General features: G+C 35.1%; 1 protein-coding gene across 4 annotated transcripts in view; it reads right to left on the bottom strand.

Annotated features, from left to right (window-relative positions):
- Plppr1 (phospholipid phosphatase related 1) overlaps positions 1-17,510 on the bottom strand; it is a 281,312-nt gene that overhangs the window by 34,664 nt on the left and 229,138 nt on the right. For all 4 annotated transcript variants that reach the window (XM_078047886.1, XM_078047884.1, XM_078047883.1 and 1 more), the window contains one exon: positions 4,424-4,556. In XM_078047886.1, coding sequence (XP_077904012.1) covers positions 4,424-4,556 — 133 coding nt within the window. The remainder of the gene's footprint in view (positions 1-4,423; positions 4,557-17,510) is intronic.

The following is a 17,510-nucleotide window of genomic DNA, read 5'->3' as shown; positions in this document are numbered from 1 at the left end:
TACTTGAGTCAGTCCCTTTCCTCCCTTCCCATCCATGTAAACATAATGTAAGAAGACCCAATGGTTTAGAAGAGGATTTTAACATATTTTAAATATGGCTGAAGAGGTGTCCTTTTAATGCAAATCTTAGGTGTACTTATTGTTGGATTTGTGAATCAGAGGAATTCAGTCAGGATTAAGACAATTAGCATTTGCTAACAGAGGGCTTAACTTGAATGTTTTCTCTTTAATTTAGCTTTTCTTTCCATTTTACCACTTAAAATTTATTTTGGAACTTTGAGGTGAGGCAGGGCTATCCCTTCAAGTCCAGGACAAGAATGTGAGAGCCCAGGTGCCACTTTTAGCTCTCTTTCTGACACTGAAGATTCTATTAGAGAACTTGACCGTCTTTCTGGAGAGCTGAAAGTCTTTATCTTATCACCTACCATTTTTATTTTATTAATATTTAGATTTTTTTTGATATTTAAAATTATACATATTCATCATTTAAAAAATAGAAATTATAAAATAATGAAAAAGAAAAATTTCACATTATCTGGAAAATAAATGTTCACTCATTATTCTAAAACTCAGAAATAATAAGTTAACTTTTAGCGTACAGCCCTTAAGTCTCTCTTCTGTGGAACACACAAACATACAGTTATTTAATGATGTATCCTTCTTATGTTTAGGAATAATTATAGGAAAATTTGACTAACATTATAACAGAATATTCTCCTTCCATTATACATTCTTAATACCATTTTTTGAGGTTGCAACTTATGTTGGCAGCATTATTTTTTTAAAAATTGTACTAGATATTTTTGATTTTTATAACAAGATTTTAATTCATACAATTAATTTACATCTCTGTTTCCATAGGATACATTATTTGAAACTAAAAAAATTGTCTTTAAGGCTATTGAAATACATTCTCAAATTGTAATACAGAAAGGGCATATCAACTTATCTTACCAGAACTGTATTAGAATCCCAGGTTGTTTTTTTTTTTTTCTTTATCCTTGGCAGCATAAAACATTATTTTCTTTAAAAGTATTTTGCTAATCCATTGGTCTTTTTTTGCATTGTGAAGCTGATTGTATTTGTTGGGAAAAACTATTTGTAATGGATTCTAGAATAATTATGTAAACTGCAAGAGAAAAGTCATGCCATTTCAACTTAATTAGAATAGTTATCTGAAATAGTTGTCATTTTCCAATGCCAATTGCATAGTATGTATTTTGGTGGCTACTGGGCTAGAAAAATAGACTATTAAGCTCTTTACAATAACATCCCTAATATACATTTTGATTACCACCTTATTTTTTTATAGTAATTTCTGCCAAAGGAAACATTTCCATTTAAAGGGTCTTTATTCCGTATAGTACATTTTCTTCCTTCTATGAAGAAAAATCAATCTGTAGTCACCCAGAAATACTAAGTTGTCCTTGAGAGACCCTTTCCCATCCTTCTACTCTGACCCTCCTATATAAAAAAAATCAGAGTAGACTTCAGGCCTTCCCTTAGAAAACTGCCTTATTTGTGCATTTTAATTTCCTAGAAGTTAGTTGAAGATTGGTAATAAAGGTAATTAAAAAAGGAGGCAAGTGAATATTTAAAAATCAACATTTAACAGCTGCTCTTTGCTTGTTCAAAAAATACAAAGTAAAACCTTATATTTATTAAAAATCTATGTGCCAGGCACACTTCTATATGCTATTGTTAGAGAGTGAAGAATATACAGTCCCTGTTCTCTAAGGGATTTCAAATTATTAGGAATAATAGGCTTAATTATGCATACTAATGTGGTAGGTACTTATAAACAATGTAGGTGCAAGGATCTCTGGGGGCCTGGAAGATGAGGTAGCTAGCTGTCTGTATGGGCAAACAGGTAATGTTTAAGTAGGATGAGTAGGATCTGGCCAGATTTTGTGGTAAGGGTGTGGCAATGGAATACCAGGAATACATTGAAAAGTTTTAGACAGAGGAATGATATCTAAATTTTTGCTTAAGAAAGATCAATGGCTGCAAGAGGAGCAATGCATGGTATTTTTGTGGGGTTGGTGTGAATGGAACTAAGTCACAGGACAAAATGTAGGAGGATTGCTTAAAAGGGCAAGAAGTTTTAATGGCCTGATTCAGTGTTTTTCAAACTTTAGTGTGCATCAGAATCACCTGGAAACTTGTTAAAACACATTATCAGGCTCAATCCCCAGAGTTTTTGATTCAGTAGGTATGGGATGAGGCCTCAGAATTTGCATTTATAACAACTTCCCAGATGGCTTAGGTGTCTCCCAGGTTTTCTACACTAGCAATCAGGCAGATCTTCTTGTCATAAAACAAGAGGAAAAACATTAAGCAAATAACTTTTTACCCATCAATGCTCCTTGCCTTCCAGTGCTGTTTTTTCTTCCCCAGGGTTGATGCTACCTGCTGGCTATCCCTCTACTCTAGCATCCCTTTCTTATGAGCATCATTTCATGATGCTGATTTCTAACTGATCTATTTGAATGTCGCTGCTTTGGGCTTTCTGCATTCAGCTTTCTATTAGTATACAATAGACCCCAAAGGACAAATGTGTCATCAATTATGAATATGGGAATTTGATGTTCCTCCAAGGTGACAAATTTCTATTTAACCTTGATGGTCCTGAAACTCTGCTCAATGCATTGTTTGTGTGGGAGGGTAGTGCACCCCAATAGGCAACCCGGAGGGTTCATTTTGGGGTAATTAGGGTCTCTGAATCCTCAGTGAACAGACTTGCTCTGGCTAAACATACAGGCCTATATAAATGGCAAATCAAATGCCAGTTAAAATTTTTATTCTTTGGACCCTGTTTCCAGCTAGGGTGTGATTTTTCTTTGCCAAGGAAAAATATCAATGACTTTCTAAAGATAATTTCTATTTAATTCTAATCTAATAACCCTCTGAATAACTTGTTTAATTACATGTGCAGGAAGCACATCAGATGGTGAGTGCAATCTGCTTTCTTTAATGAATTATGTACATGCATATGCATCCATGGACACATACATTCCTTGGGAGAAATTACTATACCTCATTTTCTACCAGATTCTTCATATGTACAATGAGAACCATAAAATATCTTACAGGATGTTGTGCGGGGAGTAAACAAAATAATGTGTATAAATTGTCTAGTTCAGCATTCGGTATAATAAATATTCTCTTCTCTCCTTTTCTTCCCCATGGATGATTTGTTATCTAGCCACTTTGGTGGTAAGCGATCTGACTCTGGACATTTTGAAAGGAGCCATGGTTTGAAATGGGTAACCTAGACAGAAGTGGCATCATTTTGATCAGGGTATCACAATGAGCCAATTGCAATCCTCCATAGTATGCAAAAACTTTTCAGAAAATATCATTAGTCAATTCTTAGGACTATTTTAATGTTAAGGGTTGTTTCTTCTACATTAGATTTTCTTGGACTTCCCACTCTACTACTTTGCTCATTTTCGTTTCATTTGGAGACATTACTGTATATTTGGTTTTGGTGTGGTCATCTGCTCATGACTGAGGGCATTTAACCCTTTCCTACAATAATGGAAAACAGTGGGGTGGGGGTGGAAATAATGATTACCCAAAGGGTTGTATATATACTGTATATCTGGTCTCAGTTCTATATGTCCCAAATGGCACCTTGGTTTGTTTAACACCAGACATGTTTACAGCTTGGGAGTTTTACTGTGGCTCCCAGGAAGATCCAACCAGTAGATAATTGCCAGATTTCATTAGAACACAATAATAATTATCATTTATTGAGTATTTATTTTGTAGGAATTCTGAAATACCTTTATTTCTACCTGCTCATATATATATTCCCATATGTATGATCATTACCAAAGCACCCTGGGATTTTTTAAATAAAAGTCCTAGAGGGAGGAATATAGAACATTTTTAAAAATTATTTCTTCTCATAAACACTAATAAAAGTATTTCTTTCCAACTTTGAGAAGGCATTGTTTTCAAGACCTTGGTGGATTCGATTTTAACCCTTTGTTAAATTTCCCACATTTAAAAAAAAACCCAGTGGATAGAAAATCTTAATCAGGAAGTTTGATTATTTCTAAATTCATTTTATTGGTGTTCCCTCTTCTGCCTGTTGCCTCACCCATCTAATGGGTATATGTCAATATCCAATCAATATTAAAATATATGTTCATGGAGAATTCAGATAAATGTTGTATGGGGCAAAACAACTTTTAAACCATTTATTTCTAAGACAATAAGTGCCACTTTATTTCATGGGTCAAAGATTCAACTTGGCACCAGGGGAAGACTCCATTTCTATCCTTCCTGGATAGTCCCAAAGCAGCCCTTGCTTTTAGTTGAAAGTTCCATAGCTTAGATTGTTTTACCAAATGTGTTCAAGTTTAATAAGTTTTACCTATACACAAGGGCTGGCCCAGCAGGCTCCTGTACTCACCTATGAATCTGATGATCCTTCGGACTAAGGGGTTCAGGTAACAGCATTCTCCAGTCAAAATTGTTTTCTCCTGGGCAATCAGGGATTCCCTTGTTGACTTTATGAAATACATGGATATCTCACCAATAAAAATCTGGGGAAGGAATGTTTAAGAAATGTCAAGCTAGAGAGTTGTTTTGAGGATTCATAATTTTTTAAAAAGATACTAGGTTAGAGAGGTGGGAAGTTAGATAGTAGTTTACATTTAATTCTTCAAAAGAATTAGAGAAAGTAATATTTGATAATTTCAGAGTCCAGGACATAATATTAAAGTCTAAGGTCATATAAAACATTAAAATAACAAATTGTGATAGAATTTATGATAAGGATTATGTTGGAATTGGATTTTTAACTCAGTGTGTGCATTGCAATAATGAAAAATGATTCACACAGCCAATGTGCCCAAGTAGGCATTATATACACATATCACAATAAATTATTACTTCATAATTTAAAAGAACTATCACCATTTACATTATAAATCCTTGTTTGATCATCATGTTTGCCTGATACATTTCTCCTACTCTGAAAAGGTTGTCACTTCTTGATATGGTACTTATCTCTTACCTTGAAATAATATGTTACCATTTAAATCATAATACCCTTACATGGTTATAAGCTCCTTGATGGCAAAATCCACAGCCTACATTTTTAAAACTATCCTTATAGCACTCAGAACAGTATGTTCTTATTTGAAACAAGGAATTGGCATGGGGCAAGTTTTAGCAAATGCTGACACTGCCATAACTGAAGCCTGAGATCCATCAATGAAGAATAAAACTTAATAATTACCCCCACCTATTGAATACTGGATGTCGGGCACTTTTTAGCACAGTTACATGCTCACAAGATAACCTAGTGTAGGTGTAATTATCTTTACTGAGCTTTTGTTCCTCACCAGGAAAGCAAAGTAATTGACCCTCCAAAACATACAGATGGCACAAGGGAGCACTGGGACTGGTATCCAGGTCAACTGACACTGATCCAAACCTTCTACACTTCTCAGTATGTTACCCACCATTTTGATTTTCCTAATCATAATTTCAACACTTCTCCAGAAGAATGATTTTATTGATATTTTTCTTTCTTTCCATAGATCTGTGATTTCAGAGAGAATTCATCAATGTTGTACAAATTCCCATGCCTTATTTTCTCTTGCCACTATGGACTGATTAGATGTATACAGATGTTAACATTATGAAAAGGCACAGGGGTAACAGAAATTAAAATTTCAAAACTGGAATCAGCTCTGAGTGGTTTTCCACCCCTTTATGGGTGAGGAACCTAAGGGTTTCAGGGACTTGGCCACACATTTCAGACAGTGTCTGAAGCAGCTCTAAAATGTGGCCAGAGGCTCCCTTTTCACTACACTACTCTACCTCATACCTTAACATCATGAGTTTTTCTATGGTTAAAGGATACTGCATTTAACCTACTTTGCTTTTGGTGTCCTCAATATTAAGTCCAAATTCAAATATTTGTATTGAGTCACTACTATGTACAAATGTAGTGGTTAACTGTGAGGAAGAACTGTGAGGCTGGTTTTTCTTGGCTTCAAAGCTGGGTTTGTGACTTACTATTTCTAATGATCTTGGATGCACTATATAAGCTTTCTATACCTCAGCTGTCTTATCTGTATAATCAAGATAATACTTTTAGGTTTAATTGAGTGTATATATATATATATATATATATATATATATATATTTATATAATATATATATATACACACATATATACATGTATCTACATATGTACACACTTATGCATACATTGTATGTGTATGTATGCATATAGGTGATTGTATTTATACATATGAATCATATAGAACTGTGCCTGGAACATAATATGCACTATAGGAGGAGTTGAAGTTGTTATTGTTAAATCAATAACCAGTGAATCAATGTCATCATCATTATTTCTATTAAGTACTGTGCCAGGACACTGGTGAGGCAGATTCCAAGATGAATAAAAGACCCTCCAGAATCTAGTAGGAACATACACACACACACACACACACACACACACACACACAAGATCTTGTAAAATCAGACAGATTGTGTCTTACATACATTACAAAGGCAATGTAGAAAGAAGCCAAGCCTCCCGGGTAGGAGGAATGTCTCTGCTTTGGGAGAGCCAGGTTTCCTCTAGTCAGTTTTCATTCCTAATGCCATATGTACTTCCTGGCTAGAAGACGCTGCTGCTTGTTATATATTTATAATATTCTGTCTTTATTTACAAGAGCGCCTTTCACCTCCTCTGCCAAGAACACTATCCAGAACACTATTGAGGTTTTTCCATGTGAGGGGATAAAACCACAATTTGTCCCTAAAAAAAATTCTGAACTTCTTTAGTCTCCAGTTGAGGGCCATTAATATTTGTATTTTTCCCCTACTCCCTGCCCAGAACCTAGAAAATGGTTAGTTCTAAAATAAATAAATAAATGAATTCTATTTATAAGGGAAGAAAATAAGATTGAACATTTTATGTGGCCTAGGGGATGCTTGCTGTCTTACAGGCCACAGGACCTGATGTCCTCTAGCTCAGCAAGACCTTCGCATGTCTCCTTGATTCACAATCTGCCTCCCTAGAGATATTTTAAATCTGGATGGTGTGACCTTGAAATGAACAGTGATAGTCCAAACTGTCATTAGAGAGAAAATGGGGAAGGAAGAGAAGACAAAGAACCATTTAAAAATAGAAAAGTCATTAAACTTACAGGTTTAGATGATTGTGATGGTTAAAAAAATCCAAATAATTATTTTTTAAAAAAATTTTTAGTAGTTACATTTAGTCTAATAATAAATTTATTAGGATGTCTTAATCAGATTAAAAATATATATATTATAAAATAATTAGTTTTTAACTAAATAAATTGGTCTCTTTAGATCTGAAGACCATGCCTTAGAGTTCTGGCATACTGTAAAAAGTGAAAAGACTTTCTGGGCTTGGAATATTCTGGTCAGCAGTGACCCCAGCAGAGAGGACAAGGATGTATAGAAAAATATGGCACCGGGGGGGCCAAATCAAAGAAGTACACCAGGGAGGGCCAGTGAGGTCAAAGATACAGGTCAACCATAGGTGGTCTGCAGGTGAGATAGTGCCTCAGTACTGGCCCAGAGAGAGCCAAGCAAGTCAGAACTTGGGTGGCAAGAAGAAATACTCAGAATTCACAGGCAACAACCCAGCATGGGTCACCGTATCAGGCAGATGTCTAGAAATGGTTGTGCAGAGTTAGAAATACTTTGTGCTCAACACCCTTAGAATTCACAATGAAATGATGCTCTGTCATGTAAAAACATTTGTGTACCTTCAAAAGCTCATCTCTAAGACCCATTTCTTTCATTATAAGATGCTAAGAAACTTGTTTGTCCCTGTGAATATGCATTACTATTCTGAGTGAACAGTTGTGGATAAACTCACACATTTGCTCAGGTAAATGGAATAGTATTTCCTTCTGGGAGGTTTCCTTGGTCTTACAGAGCAGATGAGCTATTCTTATTGTGCATTAATCTTTTAATTTGTTTTTCTTTTCTAGGCCTTGTCACAAATGATCACATTGTTTTTCTTAGTTACGGTATGTCCTGTCTGTTTTATTTATATTCAGTTGTATCCTAGGGCCTAACCTAATGTAAAGTACACAGTAGTCGCTTAATGTTAATGAATTAAGCATATCATATTAACATAGATCCTTTAAAATACAGGCTTAACAAATCATACTATAAAAAAGAAAAAAATTATTTATATCATTTATATTTCTAGATCCAATGGAAAATGTCACTTTGTTGATTCCTTTGCTGGGCTCCCTCAGGAAAAGGGAGACCCCATCTTGCTGCTGCCATGGCAAATTATATAGCTCTCTAGCCTGACATCTACCCATTAGTTGCAATGATTGTTTTATGCTACTCTCATTTGACTGTAAGATTCTTGAGGGAAGAACATTTGTCATCTCTTGTATAGTGCCCAGAACAGAGCCTGGTTTATAGTAGGCTCAGTTAATATTGTTGAATAAATAAAAGTATGAATCTTTAAACAACCTACTGATCGAGATAACTTTTAAGGTTTAATTTCCCTGAAAATGAATACTTGATAAAATTTCCAATATACATCAGAAATTACAGAATTTTTGTTATATTCCTATGAATAAATAAATACCAGGGACTAAATACAAAGTGTGCTATCTCTTTAATTTTAAAGTGGGGACAGTCTTGTAACTGAGCCCTCAATCTGTGAGCAGATCTATCTGGTGCTATCTTCAGGAAGAGAGTATCAGAATTGAGTTATACTATAGAATGAGCACTTGGTATCTGCTAGAGAATTGCTTGCGGTGGGGAATATCCCAACACATCTTGTGTCAGAAGTAGTGTGTTGAGTGACTGTAAATAAGAGAATGTCATGGAAATTATACATGCGTAAGAAGCAAACCAGGGAAATGGGATGGAGAATAACGAATGCATGAGAATAAATAATAAGTGAACATTGTTCACCACTGCCATTTCAAAAGTCCAAAACATTCTTCCTCTATAGGAAAGATGGTATGTAAATTCTGGAAGTTCTCCATTCAGTGAAGCTATGCACTGTTTACACAAGGTGGCAAGAAAGCAAAGAGTGAGTAGAACAACTACACACAACCTATCTGCATTAAAGCACAATAGAACTAAATTCACTCTAAGGTATACCAGGCTAAACAAAGAATATGAAGCAAAAGGGAATAAGTCCATCAGTAGAAAGTTCTAAGGCTGTCCTGTCACAGATGTTAAGTGATACAAAGATTGTATTGTCAGTCAACATTCAAACCAAATATGAGATATGGAGAATGAGAGAAAAAAATCAGAGCAAGAGTATATTCTAATTTATATATCTAGTTACTGGCAATGCCTGGAATATATTAACTGATACTGAATGTTTGTATGAAAAATGAAGGAAGGAAGAGAAGGGAGGAGGAAGGAGATTGGTCATTTTATCATTAAAATGCATTGAGATTTCCTGGATTTTAGTAAAAACTGTGATGGATATGAAGGTTGCTGATGAATCAATTCTGGTCCCATATACTGATGAAGGAGCTTTAGGGATATTCTGTTTTCCTGAACACACACAGGGTGGTTTCTCCATTCACTAGCCCTCTAGCATCATAGGTCCTGATTCTGCTTAGAGAATGGAAGACTGTGAAGATAAAGGTTTTCTTTCTGCCAGCCTTCAGACCACATTTGATGCTATTTTGCACATGGCGGCAGATTTGCAACTCTGATTTTGGCAACGGCTGAGTTCTTCCATCTGTACCTCGGCCATGCCACTCTGTCTCAATCTATCACCTTGCCCAGAGAGCAGCTGCAGCATGTGGGACTCTCCATGTATTTGGACATAGCTGCCTTGCCTATTTGGGCCCTTCTGATTGTTGGCTAACAAACATCATATCAATCATGGAAAATAGAGTATCCTCCAGTGAGAATGGTCAAGGCCAAACTAGATCTGGCAATGAATGAACAGTAAGTAAATAAATTCCATTGGTGCATTTTTCACCCCCTGAGAATGCCAGCTACAGTCTTAAGTGACATATGGCCTTTCGATAATAATAAATATACTTTAAGTAATGGAAGCAATTGTACTTTGATTAAAAAATCCTTCATATGTGAAAACCCAAATGGCAAATAAATAAAACAACCCTGAAACGTAGTGCATCATTTCAGTTGTTACCTTTTAGACTGCCTTTCCTCATAAAATCTTTACAATTTTAACATTGTCTTTAAAAATTATTTTAAAACAGATAAAATTATATGTATATTTCACGTACATCAGTCTTTTATATATTATGGAGTGACTAAATCTAGGTAATTAACATTCGCACAACCCCACATAGTTATCATTTTGGTGGTGAGAGTATTTAACAACCACTATTTCGGCATTCTTCAGGAATATATTGATATTAACTATAGCAACCATATTGTACAATAGGGTTCTTGAATGTATGTACTCTTCCCATTTTAATTGAAATTTTGTATTCTCTGGGCAACATCTTAACCCCTCTTTCCTAGTCACTCCAGCCCCTTGTAATCAACACTTTCCACTTCTATGAGATCAACTCCTTTAGAGTCTACACATGAATGACACATCATGTGGCATTTGTCTTTCTGTGCCTGGTTTATGTCACTTAATAATATCCTCCCTATTCATCCTTAATGTGACAGGTTTTCCTATTTTTTTATAGAGTCAAATACTATTCCAGCATGTGTATGTGTGTGAATATATATATAATATAATATAAAATCATGTTTTCCTCATTCATCTAGGATGATTTCATATATTGGCTATTGTGAATAAATGCTGTAATAAATATGGGAGTATGGATAGCTCTCCAACATACCAATCTCATTTCCTTTGGATATATACCCAAAAGTGGGGTTGCTGGATCATATGGTAGTTCTGTCTTAAGTGACATATGGCCTTTTGATAATAAAAAATATTATTATTAAATGATTTCACCAAGAAATAATTGCCCAAGCCTTGTCATGAGGAACTTCCATACTGGTTTTCCATTATGACTAGTACTAATTTACATCCTCACTAAAAGAGTGCAAGAGTTCCCTTTTGTCCACATTCTTGCCAAAACGTTTATATTTTGGTAATAACCAAAAGTAATGTCTCATTGCCGTTTTAATTCATATTCATATTTAATTCATATATATCTGATGATTAATGATATTGAGCATATTTTCATGTAACTGTTGGCCATTTTATATCTTCTTTTGAGAAACATCTATTCAGGTCATTTGTCCATTTTTAATCAAGTTATTGTCTTATTGATTTCCTTATATTTTAGATATTAGTGGATATATAGTTTGTAAGAACTTTCTCCAGTGCTGTATGTTGTCTTTTCTCTCTGTTGATTATTTTCTTTGCTGTTCAGAAGCTCTTTAGTTTGGTGTGATTTCATTTGTTTGCTTTTGCTTATGTTGCCTATAACTTTTGTGGTCATCACCAAGAAATCATTGCCCAAGCCTTGTCATGAAGTTATCCCCCTGTTTCTTCTAGTCATTTCAGAGTTTTAGGTCTTACATTTAAGGCTTCAATCAGTCTTCAATCCATTTTGAATTCATTTCTGTGTATGGATGAGATAAGAGTCTAATTTCATTCTTCTGTATTTGTATATTCAATTTTCCCAACACCATTTATTGAAGACACAACCATTTCCCCATTGTGTGTTCCCCTTTGTTAAAAAAAAAATGGATTGGCTAAACTTGTGGATTTATTTTTGGGCTCTGTATTCTGTTCCATTGATCTATGTGTTTGTTTTTATGTAAATACCATGCTACATGCTACTTTGGTTACTAAAGCTTTGTGGAATATTTTGAAGTCAAGTAGTATGATGTCTATGGCTTTGTTCTATTCTGCTCAAGATTGCATTCATCAGTGGGTGGTTGGGGTTGTAGCTCAGTGGTAGAGTGCTTGCCTAGCATGTGTGAGGCACTGAGTTTGATTCTCGGCATCTCATTAAATACATACAAACCCATCAATAATTTAAAAAAAAGATTGCTTTTATCATTTCAGGTCTTTTTTGGTTTTAGGATAGTTTTTTCTATTTCTTTGAAGAATGTCACTGGTATAGGGCTAGGCATTGGATTGCTTTGGGTGGTAAAAACACTTTTATAATATTCTCCCCATTCATGAACATGGGATATCTTTCTATTTAGTGTCATTTTCATTTCTTTCATTAATGTGTTAGTTAAAAAATTAACCAAGGAAACTAAGTCATTTACTTTTTGTAGTTATTGTAAATAGGATTATTGTAAGTAGGATTATTTTCTTGATTTCTGAAATGCTGATTTTTATATGTTGATTTTATGTCTTCCTACTTTACTGAATTTGATTATTAATTCTAACATTTTCTGTGGCATCTTTAGGGTTTTCTATATATAAGATAATGTTGTATGTAAACAGGCACAGATTAACATCTTCTTTCCCAATTTGGATGCATTTTATTTCTTTTTGTTGCCTAACTGCTCTAGCTAGAATTCCAGTACTATTTTTAATGGAAGTGATAAGATGGGGTATATTTATCTTTTTCCAGATATAAACAGCTTTCAAATTTTCCCTGTTGAGTATGATATTATCTGTAAATTTGTCATATATAGCTTTTATTGTATTGTTTTCTGAGGATTTTTAAAGAACGTCAAATTTTCAAGTGCTTTCTCTGTGTTAAGATCATATGATTTGTCTTTTATTAATGTGATGCATCACATTTTTTGATTTACATATGTCAAACCATGCTTATATTCCTGGGATGCAATTCATTTTGTTTTTGTTATGTTTGTATTAGTGCATTATAATTATATACAACAATGGGGTTCATTGTGATGAATTCAGCTTTCTAACATCTTGTTGAAGATTTTTGGTCTCCAGTTTTCTTTCTTTGTAATGTCTTTTCTGGCTTTGGAATCAGGGTGATGCTGGCTTTATAAAATAAGTTTGCAAATATTACATCCTCTTTAGTCATTTGGAATAGCTTGTACATTTGGTATTAGATCTTGGTTAAATGTTTGGTATATTTTTAACAATGAAAACATCTAGTCCTAGGCTTTTCTTTAATAACAGACTTTTGATTACCAATTCAATCTCCTTATTATTTATGTGTTCATACTTTTTATTTCTTCATAATTCAATCTTTGGGGATTATGTGTGTCAAGGAATTTATCCATTTTTTCTGAGTTATCCAATTTGTTGTCATAATAGTCTCTAGTGATCCTTTTATTTCTGCTGTGTCAGTTGTAATGTCCCCTTTTCCATCCTTCTCTTTGAGGCTCCCTTCTTTTTCCTTGGTTTTCTAACTAAATGTTTGTAACTTTTATTTATCTTTTCAAAAAAGTGATAAGCAACTCTTAAGTTTTGTTGATCTTTTCTATTTTTCTAGTTTCTATTTCATTAATTTCTCTGATTCTTATTATATCATTTCCTTCTTCATGCTGTTTAGGTTTAGCTTGCTCTTGTTTTCTTTATTTTGGTTCCTTAAGGTACAACATTATGTTGTTTATTTGATCTTTCTTCTTTGTTTATGTAGATACTTACAGCTATAAACTTCATTCTTAGAACCACTATTCTGCATTCCATGAGTTTTAATATGTGATGTTTTTCATTATTTTTTGTCTAGAAAAAATTTTAAATTTCCATTTTCTTTACTGACCCATTGGCTATTCTGGAGGGTGTGCTTAATTTTTATGTATTCATGAATTTTCTGAAGTTCCTCATCTTATTGATTTTATGGGTTCATATCAAATGTTTTAACTTAGCACAACGATATAATTTCAATCTTCTTTAAGAATTCCTTTGTGGCCCATCTAGAGATTTTGGGCAGGTCAGGACCACTAAAATTGTGGCACTGGGATGCATAAAACCTGGTGAAGCTGTGGTCTGCCTGCCACTGAGGGCTATCCAGATGCTGGGGCCACTGAAGTTGGCCTGGTGGTGGGTGGTACAGACCAGAGATCAAGTTTGCATTGCAAACCTAAAGTTTGGGGTTGAGATAAGGTCAGTCTTTGGACACTGGCGTCATGAAAGCCTTCCTGGTGTTGGGTTTTACTGCAACAAGGTTGGCAGTAGGGTAAAATGCAAAATCCTGTTCTTACTTCCCTCTCTTTCCATCAAGTGGTTGACATCTCTCTCTATGCTGTAAAACCTAGGATTTGAGAGGGATGATGCAGGTAATGTAAAACCTGTCCTTCCTGCCCTCTCCAATGTATCTTCTACTACTGTGCCAATCAGATTTCCTTAGCTTTTTTTTTTTTTTTGTGTGTGTGTGTGTGTGTGTGAGAAGGTATTTTTGTGTGTGGATATTTTAGATTAATGTTTCTGTTGGGGGTGGTCACAAGAGAGTTCTACTCTTGTTCCACCCCTCCCCTTCATAAATGTTTTATAGAAGGTATGGCAAGTGATAACAGATATAAATGAAAAACTTAGGGGATGGTTTTTAGATTTCAAAAGATAAAGAGCCTGTATCAAAAACAAGTCAATGGAAGATATAATTCAAATTTCAAGGGAATTTTGCTGCATGTTATATGGGGTTGTCATTAGAAAGGAAATTCCTAGTATATACATTTTGACTGCATACATGTGCTAGTTGAGGCTCTGATACTTGGTAATATCACTTGTTGATGTTTCCTGAATGTGGGCCTTTGAATTGAAAATCTAGCTCTCTCGTTTCTTAATGAGAGTTTGGACAAATAGTTGAACCTTTTGGATCCTCAGTTTTTCTTTATTTCATGGCTTGAACTTAGTTTTGACTCTATCAGATTTATTGAGAAGATTAAAAAGCTGATATAAAAGCATCTATAGATGTTCAATGAATGTTTGCTTTCTTCATTTCCTGGCCTATTTATGCAAGAATATATGTTGAAATGGTCGGAAGAAATCATTGTGTCTAGTCCTGGTGAAAGGGCACATGGCTAGCTTGGATTTACACCTATATAGACATATGATCTTGGACCAGTTGCCTCTTTGGGTTTCAGTTTCTCATTTTTCACACAAAAGTTGGACTAGAAGACCTGTAAGGTGATTTTTTCTTTCTTTATTTTTTCTTGCTCCAACATTTTGGTCTTTTTGGTAGAGGCTGACAAGAGAGGGCTTATTAAGGGAAGCTGAAATCACATAATTATACTTCAATCTTAATTCAGTTATTTAAAATCTCCAGGGCTAACATGATTTCTTCAATATTGTTTCCTTCAGCCATCATTCATTTCTATAATCCCATGGAACTTTATTCTCACCAGGTAACCTTTCCTGAAAGTAAAGCCTACCTTATAGTCATCCTGTCTCTTGCTATCTCTGTCACTTTGCTGTTTTTTTTTTTTAAGAATACAGAGGCTGGTGATGAATCTTGCTCTTTGTCTGACACTGTGAGGAAGAGGAGGTTCTTTATATACTTTCCCCAACAGTGGCTTAGTGGCTTCAGAGCTCTCATCTCAGTTTTTTATACGCTTTTTTCCTCCCTTGAAGGTTCCTATCATCATGAGCATTCCCAAGAAAGTTTTTGTTGTAGATTTTTTTTAAAGTGATCCAGGCAATTTTAGAAATGCACACTCTACTGCCAGTCCTGACTGCTAACATTTCCTGCTTGTCTTTAATCTTTCCTGATATGTGCCATTGACAGTCCCAGGTCTGCAGAGAAGTTCTGGTTCCCTTACTTGCTGAGCTTTGGTTACTCCAAGAGGTCTTGACTTCTGCTTTATCATACCTAGATACAGATGATGGACCTCTGTTCTTGATGATTCCTATACTTTTCAAAGCACAAGGCTTGAATGACATTATTTGCGATGATAGCATTTTGAAATTTGAATAATTCAGTAAATGGGATAATACTGGAGCCTTCCTACTGTTATTAATCCAAAGGCTGCTCAGAAAGCTCTCTTCAGTTAAACTTGATATAAATAGGGCACTAAAGTGGTATTATGCATTTCTAAAGCATAGTGTTCTCTTTTAAGATTTTTTTTCTGGGTAGGGAATACAAGAGAAATAGAATTTAAAATAAGTCAGCTAAAATATTGCTCTCAGTGAAAAGTAAAATGGATTATAATCATCAAGTAGATTGACTGTCACATATTTTTGGGCAACAGTACCTTTTCAAAAAATTCTAGAATGTTTTCCTTTCAGATGATAATTGAGAAGCTAAGAAAAAATGATAAAGTAAAAATAAATAATAAGATAAAAATTATCAAGTTTATTAACATAACATTTGAGTCATCATTAGAAGGGATATCTTTTAGGTTGGAAGCATGTCTCTTTATGGAGTAGTGTTAGGCACTACTAATCTGCAGTGTGGAGAGAATAGTTTATTTATTTAATGCTTTTTAATCCATAAAAATTAATGGAGATATCTATAAGTCTTTCTCAGGGGAAAAAAAGTACCTGGAAGATTGAGTATATTAGCAACAAAGAAGCTGTAGTCATGGTAATTTTTTTTCTTTAAAAAAAAGTCATGTGATAATGTACAAAAGGGGGAAAGATGTGAATTAAAATGTTAAAAAGAGTTTCAACAGACGAGCTTGTTCAGCCTGGAAGAGGCAAATGAGGAGGGAGCACAAGGCCCTACAATGTCTCCTTCACTTGGGCAGCTGTGTCCCTGTCAGTTAGCCAACAGGCTTGCACTACCGAGTCCACTTCATGATTTGCACTGTGCTCTTACATTTGCTGCAAGAGCTAACAGCCTAGAAATTCCCAAATGAAGATTCACAACTTCTTCCAAATTGTTCCTTTCTATCCCATTTTGTGTGTGTCTCTTCCTTTCCTAGGAAATTCCTGATAAGCCTCATATATGTGCATGCTAGCATGCAAACTGTGTGCTATTTCAGTCCTCTTGGGCTGGGAGTCAAATGCTCTACTGCTTCCATACTAAATACTCCCCTGTCACTTCATTTAAGGCCAAGAAAAAGGTTTAATAGCTATTTTCTCATGCCTTGTGCCGCTGGGACTGAGATAATATAAGGGCAAATCAGATTCTCTGCTGAGTAAATCCTCTTATCCAAACAGGTTCTCTTCCCTTGACTCTTGAGTATGTGAGTTTATTCAGCAAGCCCAAGGCAGTAGTTATCCCAGCTTTCCAGGTGGTCAGAAAAAAAAAGTGACTTCTGCTGACTTCTTTGAAGTGCAGTCCAATACTTTTGGCTAAATAGTTCTGGGTATAGTAAGTCCTCCATGCTCTAACCTTTCCTCAAGATCCAGGACAGCAGTGGCTTTGGCCCTGTGGAGTTTATCCCATGTGGCCCTGATGCATTTTGATGCTGATATTTTCTGACAGCAAAGCACAAAAGGAGAAATAGAAAGTGACAGGTCAAACAGGAGACTTTTTCCCTCATGGCTTTCCTGCACATCCCTGCAGTTGAGAACGGGGTTGTTAATGCCCATCAACAGAGACCCAGAGCAGTGAAGGGTGCTAGGTTATGCCATTGTTAATGTGCTTGAGGATGCACAGGACACCAAGGACAAGTCCAGGATGAGGTCCTTTTGACACTTATCATTAGTTAGTAGTGCAAAAATCACCCAAGAGGACCCCTTCTTTCAT

The sequence above is a fragment of the Ictidomys tridecemlineatus genome, chromosome 4 (genome assembly GCF_052094955.1).
Source record: "Ictidomys tridecemlineatus isolate mIctTri1 chromosome 4, mIctTri1.hap1, whole genome shotgun sequence".
Lineage (NCBI taxonomy): Eukaryota > Metazoa > Chordata > Mammalia > Rodentia > Sciuridae > Ictidomys > Ictidomys tridecemlineatus.
The sequence above is the reverse complement of the archived record's forward strand: the minus strand, read 5'-3'. Positions and strand labels throughout refer to the sequence as shown.